The 12,982-nt window shown below is 59.1% G+C and overlaps 9 protein-coding genes across 9 annotated transcripts; 6 read left to right on the top strand and 3 right to left on the bottom strand.

Moving 5' to 3' along the window:
- The first annotated feature begins 186 nt into the window (after positions 1 to 186).
- On the top strand, positions 187 to 1,338 carry SDRG_04348 (hypothetical protein). Its single transcript, XM_008610021.1, has 4 exons — positions 187 to 369; positions 415 to 609; positions 655 to 969; positions 1,019 to 1,338. Exons 1-4 carry the CDS (start codon positions 232 to 234, stop codon positions 1,265 to 1,267), a joined length of 897 nt encoding a protein of 298 aa, XP_008608243.1. The 5' UTR covers positions 187 to 231; the 3' UTR covers positions 1,268 to 1,338.
- Positions 1,339 to 1,519: 181 nt separating this feature from the next.
- On the top strand, positions 1,520 to 2,312 carry SDRG_04349 (hypothetical protein; the record flags this gene model as incomplete). Its single annotated transcript, XM_008610022.1, has 2 exons — positions 1,520 to 1,900; positions 1,941 to 2,312. The coding sequence occupies 2 exons, from the start codon at positions 1,520 to 1,522 to the stop codon at positions 2,310 to 2,312; spliced, it is 753 nt and encodes a 250-aa protein (XP_008608244.1).
- Positions 2,313 to 2,504: 192 nt separating this feature from the next.
- On the top strand, positions 2,505 to 3,311 carry SDRG_04350 (hypothetical protein; the record flags this gene model as incomplete). Its single annotated transcript, XM_008610023.1, has 1 exon — positions 2,505 to 3,311. The coding sequence occupies one exon, from the start codon at positions 2,505 to 2,507 to the stop codon at positions 3,309 to 3,311; it is 807 nt and encodes a 268-aa protein (XP_008608245.1).
- A 198-nt stretch (positions 3,312 to 3,509) lies between these two features.
- Positions 3,510 to 4,851, top strand: SDRG_04351 (hypothetical protein). Its single transcript, XM_008610024.1, has 3 exons — positions 3,510 to 3,663; positions 3,714 to 4,575; positions 4,622 to 4,851. The coding sequence occupies exons 1-3, from the start codon at positions 3,548 to 3,550 to the stop codon at positions 4,814 to 4,816; spliced, it is 1,173 nt and encodes a 390-aa protein (XP_008608246.1). The 5' UTR covers positions 3,510 to 3,547; the 3' UTR covers positions 4,817 to 4,851.
- A 2-nt stretch (positions 4,852 to 4,853) lies between these two features.
- Positions 4,854 to 5,444, bottom strand: SDRG_04352 (hypothetical protein; the record flags this gene model as incomplete). The annotated part of the gene is made up of 3 exons (XM_008610025.1): positions 4,854 to 5,135; positions 5,179 to 5,265; positions 5,307 to 5,444. 3 exons carry the CDS (start codon positions 5,442 to 5,444, stop codon positions 4,854 to 4,856), a joined length of 507 nt encoding a protein of 168 aa, XP_008608247.1.
- Positions 5,445 to 5,846: 402 nt separating this feature from the next.
- Positions 5,847 to 7,596, top strand: SDRG_04353 (hypothetical protein). The gene is made up of 4 exons (XM_008610026.1): positions 5,847 to 7,040; positions 7,098 to 7,154; positions 7,201 to 7,350; positions 7,402 to 7,596. Exons 1-4 carry the CDS (start codon positions 5,910 to 5,912, stop codon positions 7,504 to 7,506), a joined length of 1,443 nt encoding a protein of 480 aa, XP_008608248.1. The 5' UTR covers positions 5,847 to 5,909; the 3' UTR covers positions 7,507 to 7,596.
- Positions 7,556 to 9,037, bottom strand: SDRG_04354 (hypothetical protein; the record flags this gene model as incomplete). Its single annotated transcript, XM_008610027.1, has 5 exons — positions 7,556 to 7,657; positions 7,705 to 7,750; positions 7,809 to 7,912; positions 7,964 to 8,020; positions 8,063 to 9,037. 5 exons carry the CDS (start codon positions 9,035 to 9,037, stop codon positions 7,556 to 7,558), a joined length of 1,284 nt encoding a protein of 427 aa, XP_008608249.1.
- A 168-nt stretch (positions 9,038 to 9,205) lies between these two features.
- Positions 9,206 to 10,780, bottom strand: SDRG_04355 (hypothetical protein). The gene has a single exon (XM_008610028.1). The coding sequence runs from the start codon at positions 10,738 to 10,740 to the stop codon at positions 9,250 to 9,252; it is 1,491 nt and encodes a 496-aa protein (XP_008608250.1). The 5' UTR covers positions 10,741 to 10,780; the 3' UTR covers positions 9,206 to 9,249.
- A 759-nt stretch (positions 10,781 to 11,539) lies between these two features.
- Positions 11,540 to 12,972, top strand: SDRG_04356 (hypothetical protein). Its single transcript, XM_008610029.1, has 5 exons — positions 11,540 to 12,478; positions 12,526 to 12,582; positions 12,628 to 12,722; positions 12,766 to 12,811; positions 12,853 to 12,972. Exons 1-5 carry the CDS (start codon positions 11,567 to 11,569, stop codon positions 12,916 to 12,918), a joined length of 1,176 nt encoding a protein of 391 aa, XP_008608251.1. The 5' UTR covers positions 11,540 to 11,566; the 3' UTR covers positions 12,919 to 12,972.
- Positions 12,973 to 12,982: the final 10 nt, after the last annotated feature.

The raw sequence follows: 12,982 nt of genomic DNA on the forward strand, positions 1-12,982 counted from the left end.
GACGAGACGGATGCTCTCGCAGTGGTTGCTCCGGACGAGCGGCTCCATTGTGACGACGACAGTAGCGAGCGGCCACCAAGAAGCGCTTGCAATGAAGCAACGTTCGTCGTCCGACGCGGGATGGGACGGTCGATGGCGGCGCTTCTGGCGCGCTTTTGGCTCGCCGTATCCGGAATTATCGGGTAACCGGATTGCAGCGCAGACAGTCGCTGAGCACTCGAGGTGGTTGTCATGGTGGCAGACAAGGCGGCGCTCCTGGCGCAACTGGCGCGTGCCCAGATGGCCGCGCTGGAGGAGCACGTGCAGATCTACCACGAGTGCGTGAGCGGTACGATTGCGCTCACGGGCGCCCACCCGCTGACGGACCAGGTCCGTTCGCAGCATGTTGCAGTCGCAGCGTCACGCTCGCTCTAGGATGCCGTTGCGCTCGACGACGACCTCCGCATCGTGCGGAAAAAGGCGTTTTACAGCAACACGCCCAGCACCCTGCCGTCGGCGTTTGTCCAGGACCTCTTTGCGACGGCGTGCAATGAGAAGGGCGTCGTGGCGTCACCCAAGAAGATGCAAGCTGCCCTTGCAGCGCTCAAGAGCAAGTCGCCCGACCTCAGTGTACACGCTCCGTTTGCGCACTGCATGCCTCACGACACAAGGTAGACCACAGAGCGCACGCAAGCCGCGATGGTCATTTACAGCTCGCTCGAGTACTGGCGCGTCAAGGCCGAGGCCGCGCCCAAGTATGAGGAGCGCTTCACGGCGATTTGCGATGCCCACGACCCGTACATCAACATGTTTATGGAGTGGATTGTCGACGGGAGCGACGAGCGCAAGCAAGGCAGCGTCTACGAGCAAGAGCTCGCGATGGTGCTCGTAAAGATGATCTCCGACTACATGCCGTCCGACAAGCGCCAGAAGAAGAAAACCTTGCGACGGCTGCGAGATTTCAAAGACATTCCCAACCTCAAGACACAGGTATGCAGCGCGCTAGGTGCCAGTTTGCGAGCCAACGATGCGTCTCTAGCTGCGCGAGGTCAAGCAGACAATACACGAGCTCGAAGACCCAACGATGCAAGTCGACGAGATCTTACAGTATGTGCGCATCCGCCGCATCACGACGGTACATGGCGAAGAGCGGTATCGCTGCAAGTACGTCAACGGCGAAGTGTTTTGTGCAATGCGCTCCGAGCTCGAGTGTGCCAAGTTCATTCGCGCCAAGTGCATTGAAGACCACGTCAACTGGCGGGACGTACTCGTACTCAACAAGTCCTAACGTTCGTCGTCCTCGCCTGTTTGTTAACTTCACACCACGCTCGTTGGTCGCAAGCCGACGACTTGTCGATACGTCGTGGTCTCCGCCTGCACGCAGAAGCACTGATCTTGTCGCTTGGATTTTATGGTGGCTTTGGATTGGCCAGGGCCGTGCGAAAAAAATGGATCCACCAATCAGCGAACGCGGCGAAAAAATACAAAATCGCCGTCCCACAAACGCCCGCAGTCTTGAAACGAATACACGACGCGTGCGATGGCCTCGAAGGACGACGTCAAGTTCCTCGCCGTCGCGCGGGTCGCGCACAAGAGCATCATTAGCAACCATGTGCACACCAAGGGCGGCAAGAAGGACGGCGCGCGCTTCACCGAGGTCGCGGCCAAGGTCCTCTCGTCGCCGACGTGGGCGAAAGAGGTGGCGCCCAACAGCCGCCATGCGCTCGCGTTTGATGGCCTCAAGCTCCACTTTATGCTCGACAGCGGCAACTTTGTGTACTTTGCCGTCACTGCGGGCGACTACCCGATCCGCGTCGCGCACCAAATGATCAACGACATGGAGACGCAATTTGTTGCGTCGTTCGCCGCCGAGGCCTTGACGCTCAAGAAGGACCAGACCGTCGGCAGCGACTGCGCCAAGGTACGCTATCTGTCTATGCATCGCGTCTTATGCTTCACAGGTGCTGGCGACGATCGCGGCGACGTACGACGACCGCACGAAGATCGACAAGCTATCGCTCGTCAAGCTGCAGGTCGAAGGCGTGAAAGATACGATGAGGGAATCGATTGGCCTCGCGCTCGCCAACGGCGAGAAGCTCGAGACGCTCGAGCAAAAGTCGTCCGAGCTCTCAGACAACGCCAAGATCTTCCACAAGGGCGCGACCGACCTCCACCGCCAAATGCGCTTGCGCAAGCTGCGTCTCTTTGCCGCGATCGGCGTCTCGATCGTGCTCGTCGTGATCCTCGTCTTGTACATCCTCGGCGTCTTCTCGTCCGAAAGCAGTAGCAACAACAGCCACAGTCGTCAGCGTCGTCGTCTTCGCTTGGTCTGAGGCCTGTTCATATATATATTGATATTGCGAGGGATGCGCGCCCATATTCGTGTCGATTGGAATATGCACCAATCGCAACACGCAACGCCAAGATCGCAATCCGCCCAACCGTCAACGGCAAAGTCAATTTTAGGTTTCGCTTCGGCTAGTCAGTCTTTGAGAAAACACGCAAGCAGCAGCAGCAGGAGTACCATGGCGCTGACCAGCGACAACGTCAAGTTTCTCGCAGTCGCCCGCGGGAGCGACAAGGCCATCATCGCGTCGTACGCCCATACGAAGAAGGACAAGGAAGAGTCGCCCAAGTACTTGGACATGCTCACCAAGGTGCTGCGTGCGCCGACGTGGAAGCAGCAGGTTGCACCCAACAGCCGCCACACGCTCGACTGCGAACCCAACAAATTTCACTTCACCATGGACAACGACGAGATCGTCTATGTGGCGATCACGGCCGCCGACTACCCGGTCCGGCTCGCGTTCAAGCTTCTGGCGGCCGTGCAGGAAGAGATGACTGGAAAGCACGCGGCCAAGCTACCGACGGTCAAAGAAGGCGGCCTCGACAAGGAGTGCGCCAAGGGCCTCAGCGTCATCGCGACGACGTACGATGACCGCACCAAGGTCGACAAGCTCGCCGAGGTCATGGCGCAAGTCGACGCTGTCAAGAGCACGATGCAGGAGAACATCCAAGTCGTTCTCTCCAACACGGAGAAGATGGAAATGGTCGAGCAAAAGTCCAACGACCTCAGCGAACAGGCCAAGGTCTTTCGCAACACGGGCAAGAGCCTCTCGCGGGCCATGTGGTGGAAGAACGTCAAGCTCACAATCGCCCTCGGCCTCGTTGTGATCGTGGTCCTGCTCATTCTCTTGGCCGCGCTCGGCGTCTTCAAGACGAGCAGCACGACGACAACCCCCAGCTCCGGGACAACCGCACCGCCTGCAACGACAGCACCGCTGCCGACGACCGCCCATCTGCGCCACCTCGTCACCTCTCAATTCCATTAATCTACTACTATCCGAAACCTATCCAAAAACTATCCAACTATCTAAGAAAACGATCCATTTACTTGAATTTGGCGCGGTTTCGCGTCTGTGGTCGATCGAAGCCATCTGTTTTGATTTAATTACTATTGTAATGAAATCATTTTACATACAAAGACTGTGTCTGAATACTCATTTATAAATAAAAAGCGCTGCATTTTATTCGGCTCCACACAAATCGAGCTCCATTTCACGGGAATATGGACGGCCTCGAGGCAACGCTCCAGGACGCGCGCTTCGTCCGCGGAATCGGGCTCCTCAAGGAGAAGCGGTACGAGGAAGCGGTCGTCCACTTCGAAGACTATCTGCGCACCATGTAATGAGTTCATGCGATTGCGGCCGTGAGGTTGACGCTGGTATGTGTAGGGTCGAGGCCGAAGGCAACGCCGAGTCGCTGAGCGCTGCGCCCGTGTACTACGAGTACGGCAACGCGCTCTTATCGCTCGCGGAAGCGACCGCCAGCGTCTTTGGCCAGGACGCGACTAAGGGTGAGGAAGGTGAAGCGGAAGACCAGAGCGACTTGGAGGTCGCGTGGGAGATGCTCGAGATTGCGCGCATCATACTCTCCAAGCACGAAGGCGAAGACGACCGCATCCACAAGGAGCTCTCGCGCGTCCACAGCCGCTTGGGCGACCTCGCCATGGAGTCGGATCTCTTCCAGGAAGCGCGCGTCGACTATGAAAAGAGCTTGGCGCTGCAAAAGAAGTTCTTGACATCGACGGCGATGGACACGACACCGCTCGCCGACACGTACTGCTGCATGGCAATCACGTGCATTTACGAGCATGCCAAGCAGCCCGAAGCGGGCGCCGACGAAGAAGAGACCAAGACGGACGCGCCGATTGTGAGTCACGCGGAAATGGAGGTGCAAGGCGTGCGCTACTACGTCCTCGCCGGCAACGTCATGCGTGACAACCTGTACCGTCAAGCAACGTCGTGCTCACCGGCCTGCATGACGTTCCTCGAGACACATATTCCGATGGAGACAAAGCCCGAGTCGTCCAAGGGGAAGGGCAAGGCCAAGCCCCCGGTCATGGATGCTTCCGTCGCCGACCTCACGCTTCCGTACGTGGGCCCCATGGAAGACATGCGCAAGACGTTTGTCGCGGCGGCGCTCAATGCCCGGGGTGTCGACCCGAGCACGGCAGATGATGCCAGCACGCTCCTTGACGACGACGAGGCCAAGCTTCTCGAGTACCTCGAGATCTACACGGAGATCAAGGAGAAGGTATTAATCACAAAGCGATCGTGCAGCCTTGAACGCTTGTATGTAGGTCGACGGGCTCCGCGAGAACGTCGAGGCAAGCCGCGCCGAGGCCGCGGCTGCGTCCATGACAACGGTCGGGTTTGGCGCTGCGCCGGCCCCCGTCGCGGTCAAGCGCGATGCAGAATCGGCGCCGGTCAACGTTCTGCCGGTGGCGAAGAAGCGGAAACTTGCACCCACGGCCGTGGTCGACGAGGCCAAGTAAAGTTTATAAACACACACACGTGTCATGCCTGTCTATCTCAGAGCTCGTCCTTGGTCACCGAGGGCTCTTGCTGCTCGTGGGCCCATTTCGCAAAGACGTTCCGGCGCTTCGCCCGCGTCGCCTCGACCATTTCGATCCAATACGCCTCGATCGCCTCCTCGGCCATTTCCGGAAAGTTGTCGATGGCAAAGCTCTTGCGCCGGTCTCCGTCGCGGCTCTCCATGACGACGACCTCGAAGCTCTCGACGGGCGCCCCGCTCTTGAAGTGTGGCGACGCGAGCTCGAGCATGAGATACGTGTTGTCGTGAAAGTCACCCGTCTACGCTTCGCCGTCAGTCGACCATTTCGGCGGATTCGCCTACTTGGGTCGCGCCCGACGTGACCGCATGCAGCGACAGCGTCATGTAGATGCCCGTGTCCGAGAGCCGCCGCAGCTCGTCGAGTGCAAACTAGCGCCCATCGCATCGCATGTGTTTCTCAAGACGCGTACCTGCGCAGCGCTGAGAATCGCCGGGTCCGTCGTGTGCTTGTACTCTCGCGGCGTCGCCGTGGCCACGTGGACATCGCCATGCACCGCAAAGGTCACGAGCGCCAGCAGCAGCCAGCCCACGAGCCTCGCTCGTAGCATGCTCAAAGATCGCAACACTAATTCCTCTATGCTCGAAATTCGTAGCAATTTCATAGCTTCGATTAAAACTTCGATTTGCCTTTGGAAAGAGTGCCCGGCTCACCAGACTTTAGCTCGAACATGAAATTGCTCTGCCCTCCGATAATACTACCTCCTCATATGTCTATCGACGGCCACCAGAGGAAAAGCGTTGCGTGCGGCGAACTCGTGTCGTCTTTCTAATACTGGCGTGCCGAGTGGCGACCTTCAACTGCAACACAAAGGGGTGGTGGGGACGGTCATCCCACTGTGTGTTCCTATCCTCCACGCGCAAAGGAATCCTGCTCCACGCCCGCTCTGTCTGACGAGCGGTGGAGGCACAGCGCCACTCCATGGACAGCGCCACATCGGCAGCGCCGAAGCTACTGCAACCAGAACACACTGCGCGACCACTCTAGGTGGTCGACAAGCCACCGGAAACCGCGAATGGAAACCGACGTTAATTCCTTTGTCATACAAAAACGAGGTATACTCGGCACGGTGCAATTTTTAAAAACTCGACCGAGCAGGTCTCACTTTGCCGTTTGCAACCAAGGAAGAAAGGACATGTCGACATCGACGAGCGAAGAGCGCAAGACGCGCAAGGGCTTCCTCTGGGGCCTCGTCATGCTCGTGTCTGGCACGCTGTGTACGATCATCACCAAGGTGCAGTACAGCCTCCAGTCGCTCGGCACGGAGCCGTGCGTCATCAACGGCAACACGACGCTGCATTGCTACTTTGACAAGCCGTGGTTCGGCGTCCTCGAGATGAAGCTTGCGATGGCGTGCTGCCTCGTGTTTCTCTACGTCCGGAAGCGCGTCGAACACCGCGCGTACCTCGAGACGCCCGTCAACAAAATGCAAAAGGGCGGCCGCAAGTACATGCTCACGCCGCAGCAGTCGCGCAAGGCAGCGTCCACCAAGAACGAGCGCACGCCGTTTCTCGACACCTCGTCATCGGCGTCGGGGCCGTCGTGGTCGACCATCATGCTGCTCATCATCCCGTCGATGCTCGACTTGCTCAACACGGTGTTTGCCAACATTGGCCTCCTCTGGATCTCGTCATCCATCTACCAGATGACGCGCGGGTCCGTCATCCTCTTCAACGCCTTCTTCTCGGTGCGCTTCATGGGCAAGCGCCTCTTCGCTTACCACTACTCGAGCATCCTCCTCGTCATCATCGCCGTCGGCATGGTCTCGTTCGCAGGCCTCTCGCAAGCCGCGATGCAGTCGGCCGCCGAGCCGTCGGCCGCGGACGCGGAGAAGCAAGCCAACCAGGTTCTCGGCCTCAGCTTCATCTTTGTGGCCCAGTTTCTCTGCGCGATCCAGATTGTGATTGAAGAGTACTTTTTGACCAAGCGTCAAGTGAGTCCGATGCTCCTCGTGGGCATTGAGGGGCTCTGGGGCCTCGTCTTCATGGTCGTCTTGATCCCGCTGCTGCAGTGGACGCCCCGGGGCACCTCGGGTCTCTCCAAGGTCTGGCACGAAGACTTCTCCGACGCGCTTGTCAAGATCTCCAACTCGTGGCCGCTCGTCTGGACGGTTGTCGCGTACGTCATTACTATCGGCGTCTTCAACGTACGTCCTCGTCGTCTTATTCGGATGCTTATTCTTACGCGGATGCTTCTTGCGTAGCTCGCGGCGAGCTTTGTCACCAAGTACCTCAACTCGGTCGTGCGCAGTATCCTCGATGTCCGTCGCTTTGTTGGGATGATGCATGTCTTATGTGGAGTCATAGACGATGCGCACGATGGGCGTCTGGCTCCTCACGCTCTTTGTCTACTACGTGATCAAGTGGACCGGACCCAACTCGCCGGGCGAGCCGTGGACTGTCTGGAGCTGGCTCGAGCTCGCGGGCTTTGCCGTCATGGTCGTGGGCACACTCACGGTACGCGTTTTGCTCTGGGGCCCAACTCATCTCGCCTTGTTGCGACTGTAGTACAAGAAGATCCTGCGCTTCCCCGGCACGTGGTTGTATGCGGCGGAAGAGCGCGAAGCCAACTTGGCGCTGACCAAGTCGCCGTTCATGGCCTCGATGCATTAGAGACTCGGCTTAAACGCACGCAATGAACTCGTCCAGTGCACGTCGCTTGTCAGTGGCGGTCGAGCATAAAGGACGAAATTTCGACTTGCACCGGGAGCCCACGGTCGTCTTGGTACAAACGGACGCACGGGAAATGCAGAATTTGCTTGTACTGAATCAACACTAAGTCAGATCCTCAAAATACGGTGCTTGGCGTACCGTGAGCGTCGCCAGCGCCATGAGCACAAACCCGACGGCTTCGACGCTAGCCATGGCCCATGAGCCATCATCAAGAGCCTCTACAATGCAGTGGGTAGGAATACCATGACCACTCTGTAAAGGGCTCCCCCGGCGACGACGGGCCCGTCCACTCGAGGATGTAGTAGACAATAAAGCCTAGGACCCATACACCGAGCGTTCGCCCGAGCTAGTACAGCTTATATATCATCCCATGGCGCGACAAGCTAGCAAGCATTACCTCGACCATGCTGCGGACGAGCGCCGAGTGGTGCTTGGTGATGTAGAGGGCTGCAATCTACAACGAGGTGAGGCGTGGGTCAGAGTAGGTGTATAGTGCCTGGTACGAGGCGACACAGAGCATATACAAGGCAACGAGCAAGCAGAGAAGCCCCGAGCGGCGTAGCTTGACCCACGTGTCTGAAAAGTCTTCGTGCCACAGCTGCGCAAGAGCCGAGTCGGTGGCGGGTGTCATGTTGAGGAGCGGCGTCATCGGCAGCAAGAGCACGAGACCCCAGAGCCCTTCCATGCCCACGAGCAAGATGGGGCTGACGTGGTGCACGTTGAGAAAGTGCTCCTCGACGACGAGCTGCAGCGAAAAGATGAGCTGCGAAAGCAGAATGCACGCCATGCCGACGAGCTGGGTCCACTCGGCGTCGACGACGTTTTGGAACTGGACGCTGAGAATGTCGCGGGGACTCAGGACGCCGTGGCCGAGGACGCCCGCGATCGAGACGATCACCATGGACACGAGCATGAGTAGAATGCTCCAGATCTGGTAGCAGTGCAGTTTGAGGCCGAGACCGCGGACCGCAAAGCACGCGCTGAAGACGACAACGCACCCCGAGCTCATCTGGTACACGGACGCTGGGATCCACAAGAGCCCCATGAGCGACAACATCGTCTGGATAAGGTCCAGCGCCGCAGGAAGCACGAGCAGCGAGAGGGAAAACCACGACGGGCCATCGACCGACTGCTGCAGGAGCATGCGGCGCTCCTCGTACGTGCGCGGCTGGGGCATGTACTTGACACCGTACTGCTGACGCTTGAAGACGGGTGTCTCGAGGAAGAGCGATTTCGTGTAGCGTTTGCGCACGACAAGGAAGACAAGGCTCATGCTCATGGCCGCTTTCATCTGGAGCACGCCAAACCACGGCTTGGCAAAGCGGCAGGTCGTCGACGTCGTGCCATTGGCGTCAGTGCAGCTGTCGGTGCCCGGGACGATGAGGCTAAACTGCGCCTTCATGAGGACGGTCGCGAGGGCGCCGCCGGCGAGCGCAGCGCTGAGGATCAACGCGGCTTTGCTCGTCGTCATGTCGAATCCAAAACTGAAAGATTGCAATGCAAAGCATTCCGCCGTTTCATTGGCCAAAATTCATGGGTTTCATAACGGCCGACCAATCCGCGGCCCCGATCTTGGCCGATCCGACAGGCCAGGGATGCAGCCGCCAAGCATAGAGGAAGCTGGCAGAGGCCAAAGACAGAGATGACAAGCACACGCTGGTTAAGATTAGTGGCGACAGCGGTCTACGCCAGGCGCTTCCGAGCTTCGACGACGAGCGGGTGCTCAGCCACAAAGCAGATCGTCCGGATGTCGACGCACGTGGCAAAGGCCGCGTCGGCCTCCGCGCGCTTGGCGGCGACCTCAGCATCGTCCTTCCACACGTGGTGCTTGAGACAGATGGCGAGAATGTCGCCAAGATCAAAGTAGCAGTTGCCCATCAAGAACGAGTATTGCGGCACGACCGAGGCAAGGCGTGCAATGACGTCCTTCCGGTTCGCGTATGCTGTCTCGATGTTGCCGATCTTGGTGTTGCAGTCGGCGAGAACCCGGAGCGCCTTGGTGAGGATATAGTGGCTCGGGTGCAAGAAGAGATCCGCGACATTCGTCGAGTGCACGTCGTAGTGCTCCCGGAGGTCGTCGAGGACGTCAGTGGTCTCCTTGTACTGGCGCTTGGCGTACGCAGCGTCGGCTCGCGCTAGAAGCGCCGCGGCTTCGACCTTGAACTGCTCGATCGCGTCGGCACTCACGCTGCGACCGCAGCCCTTGCACGCCCACGGCGTCGTCTTGTCCTCCAAAGACCCGACAAAGAGCCCGTCGACGCCGCAAGACGCACAGCACACGCCGTCGACGCGCAGGTCCACGGACGTGGCGAGCGGCTCGGTGCAGCGCGCGCAGCGGCAGTCAAAGTGCTTGGTGGCGGCGAGGTCGGCCTGCCGGACGTCGCGGCTGCGGTTCGTGTCAATGTACGTGAGCGAGATCTCTTCGCCGCAGGGAATGAACCGCGTCGCTTTGACCGCGATCGTCGAGTCGCCGGCGTTGGACCACGTGCAGTTGGGGTCGCACGCGTGGTTGACGAGGCCGGCAAGCGGAAACATGCAGACGGCTGTCACCATGGGCTGGCCTGTCCACGAGTCGACCGAGTACGAGTTTTCGTTGATGCGGCCCGCGAGCTCGACCACGTCGTCGACGGTGAGCGACGCCGTCACGGACGACGGCAGCGCCGCCAGTAGCATCGCGGCGCCGGACGCCACCGACGTGTTCCATGCGTCGCCGAGGAGATGCGTCGCATGGACCATTTCGCGTACGTGCTCGAACGTCGTGGCAACGACATCACTGCTCGATGTAGGGCGCGCGGCTTCGGACGCGCGGGTGCAGAGCAGGCGCAGAAGGAGCCGGAGGAGGTCGCGGTCCGTGCCCGACTTTTTCACCATGATGTCAATGTCCTCGAGGACGGGGCACTCGAGGTCGTGCACATGCTGCAGCAGCGACTGGCATGCGTCGCTGCAGTACGTGACTTCGGAGCAGTCGTCGCAGCAAATGTCCGGGTCCGCTGCCTTGTAGCAGACGTTGCAAATCGCGCCGTTGAACTCGGAGAGGACGACGCCTGCGTACGCCTTTTCGGAAAAGAGGATGGTGCCGGCGACAACACCTTCGGGCGACGCGACCACAAGCGACCGGCCCTTGTTCGGGTCCGTCACGAGGCGCAGGCGGGGAACGCTGCTCACGACCGACATGCTCTAGCGAAATGACCAATACTTTTGCGCGGGACCAACGTTATCCGGATGTCTTTTTTCCTGGCCAGCATCGTGGATACATCACCTCGCGTATACGTCGCAGGCCATGATGATGGATCGCGCTGGGTGGACGAGACGCACGGGTGAGGCCTCTTGCCGTCAGTCTTTGTCACTGCTTTCAAGAGACCTCCGGATCGCGATTTTTTCGATAGGAAATGTATAGCACCAATGTATGACCGTGTTTCGCGTTATCTTCATTATTACACAAAGACTTCGCATACGTAGAGACTAGCAATCTCCTTCTTCTTCATTCGCTCGCCGGGCCGTGGCTGCGCAGGCGGCGGCGCGGGGGCTCGTCTGGCTCTTCTGTCGTCGCCCTACGACGCTCATGGCCGCGGGTGAGGCACTGGACGACACATAGAGCACTAACTTGGCCTAACGTCGCACTGGCACGTGTGTACCATGTGTGTGTCGTGTGTACTAGTAGTAACTATTACTAGTACATGCGAACGGCGCTGGCCAACAAGCTGCACATAGCTTAGCGCGCCGAGCTTGGCGTGCGATCCTTGTCGTTACGATGGCAAAAGCGCAGGACGAGCTTGACCCAAGTCGCGCGGCAGATTGCACGTGGTGGCTGCAGACAGGTTCACGGCCGGGCGGCGCACACCGCACGAGGCAAGAAGAGACCCTTTGACGGCATTGCCTGCCAAGAGAGAGTCCATCGCATCGTATCCGGACGAGTTGAAGTTGCCACCTTGCCCTTTTGTCGCCGTAACCGGCATCGAATTCGAATCCAGTGGCTACTTGTCATATCCACATTGGTACGATGCACCCGACACCGCAGGCGATTGCCGTCGTGACGCTTCTCACGGGCGCGCTCAACACGATCCTCATGAAGATGCAGTTCTCCGTGGTATCGCTCGGGTCCGAGTCGTGCGCCACGACGAGTACGACTGGCCATGCCACGTCGACGCTGCTCTGCGCCTTCAACAAGCCGTGGTTTGGCGTGCTGCAAGTCAAGCTTGGCATGACTCTCTGTCTTGTCTACCTCTTTGCGCGCAAGAAGCTGCTGCACCGGTCGTTCCTCGAGACGCCGGTGCACGCCGCGAGCATGACAATGTACGACGCCCTGCGCGCCCCCGAGACGCCCACGTGCACAACGCTGGTGGCGACGATCATTCCGGCCGCGCTGGACCTCGTGCAGAGCGTCTTTTCGTTCATTGGGTTGCTCTGGATCCCGGCGTCGATCTACCAAATGAGCGGCGGCTCGATGCTCATCTTTAGCGCATTCCTCTCGGTCAAGTTCCTCCACGTTCGCCTCTTCACATACCATTACGTGAGCATTGCGCTCGTGGCCTTCGCGCTCGTTTGCGTCTCGGCCGCGAGCTACGCGCAGAGCCCGTCGATGCACTCGGCCGCCGACGATGGCGCCAACATGGCCATCGGTCTCTTCTTCATCCTCCTCTCGCGCTTCCTCTACTCGGTCAACATTGCGATCGAAGAGTACTTTATGACGACATTGCATGTGAGCCCAGTGCTGCAAGCCGGCATGGAAGGCATTTGGGGCCTCGTCCTCTTCGTGCCGCTCGTTCCGTGTCTGAGCTACACGGCCCCCGGCTCGTCAGCGCTTTCCACGATCTGGCACGAAGACTTTGGCGATACGTGGATCAAGCTACGCCACTCGCCGTCGCTGGTCGTCCTCGTCGTCCTGTACGTTCTCTGCGTCGCAACCTACAACGTAGGATCTTCCCATGCGATTTGGGAGGAGAGAACGAGTATCGGTAGGTGGCGGCCAACTGGGTCACCAAGCACATGAGCTCGATCGTCCGGAGCATGATCGAGGTACGTGGCAGCGCCGATATGCAGCTTCTCGAGAGAGGCCTGTAGAATGGACGCACACTTGGCGTGTGGCTTCTGGGTCTGGGTCTCTACTACGTGGCGAACGAACCGAGCATGGGCGAGTCGTGGACATCGTGGAGCTGGTCTGCACCACAGCTGGCAATGATTCGAGTTGACACCTTGTAGGCTGGAGCTTTTGGGATTTGGCTTGCTCGTGTACGCGACGCTGGCGGTATGTTCTTGCCTTGTACGGATCTCATGCGTGTACTATAGTACAAGCAAGTTGTGCGGTACCCGTGCCAGTCGGTCTACCGCGACGGCTTTATCCCGATCCACTGACGACGCAATACTGAATAGTAGGACGAGTAAGGTTAGTACAACGTGTCTTCGAGTTTAGTCGTAC

Source organism: Saprolegnia diclina (genome assembly GCF_000281045.1).
Source record: "Saprolegnia diclina VS20 unplaced genomic scaffold supercont1.10, whole genome shotgun sequence".
NCBI lineage: Eukaryota > Oomycota > Saprolegniomycetes > Saprolegniales > Saprolegniaceae > Saprolegnia > Saprolegnia diclina.

Excerpts from the sequence above, each read along its gene's own strand:
- SDRG_04356 (XM_008610029.1), top strand. The coding sequence starts at position 11,567 with ATGCACCCGACACCGCAGGCGATTGCCGTCGTGACGCTTCTCACGGGC. Across the intron at positions 12,479-12,525 it reads TCTGCGTCGCAACCTACAAC|GTGGCGGCCAACTGGGTCAC; the intron begins GTAGGATCTTCC and ends GAGTATCGGTAG. Across the intron at positions 12,812-12,852 it reads TCGTGTACGCGACGCTGGCG|TACAAGCAAGTTGTGCGGTA; the intron begins GTATGTTCTTGC and ends CGTGTACTATAG.
- SDRG_04355 (XM_008610028.1), bottom strand. The coding sequence starts at position 10,740 with ATGTCGGTCGTGAGCAGCGTTCCCCGCCTGCGCCTCGTGACGGACCCG.
- SDRG_04351 (XM_008610024.1), top strand. The coding sequence starts at position 3,548 with ATGGACGGCCTCGAGGCAACGCTCCAGGACGCGCGCTTCGTCCGCGGA. Across the intron at positions 3,664-3,713 it reads GAAGACTATCTGCGCACCAT|GGTCGAGGCCGAAGGCAACG; the intron begins GTAATGAGTTCA and ends TGGTATGTGTAG. Across the intron at positions 4,576-4,621 it reads ACACGGAGATCAAGGAGAAG|GTCGACGGGCTCCGCGAGAA; the intron begins GTATTAATCACA and ends GCTTGTATGTAG.
- SDRG_04353 (XM_008610026.1), top strand. The coding sequence starts at position 5,910 with ATGGAAACCGACGTTAATTCCTTTGTCATACAAAAACGAGGTATACTC. Across the intron at positions 7,041-7,097 it reads TTACTATCGGCGTCTTCAAC|CTCGCGGCGAGCTTTGTCAC; the intron begins GTACGTCCTCGT and ends CTTCTTGCGTAG. Across the intron at positions 7,351-7,401 it reads TGGTCGTGGGCACACTCACG|TACAAGAAGATCCTGCGCTT; the intron begins GTACGCGTTTTG and ends TTGCGACTGTAG.
- SDRG_04348 (XM_008610021.1), top strand. The coding sequence starts at position 232 with ATGGTGGCAGACAAGGCGGCGCTCCTGGCGCAACTGGCGCGTGCCCAG. Across the intron at positions 610-654 it reads GCAAGTCGCCCGACCTCAGT|ACCACAGAGCGCACGCAAGC; the intron begins GTACACGCTCCG and ends GACACAAGGTAG. Across the intron at positions 970-1,018 it reads TTCCCAACCTCAAGACACAG|CTGCGCGAGGTCAAGCAGAC; the intron begins GTATGCAGCGCG and ends ATGCGTCTCTAG.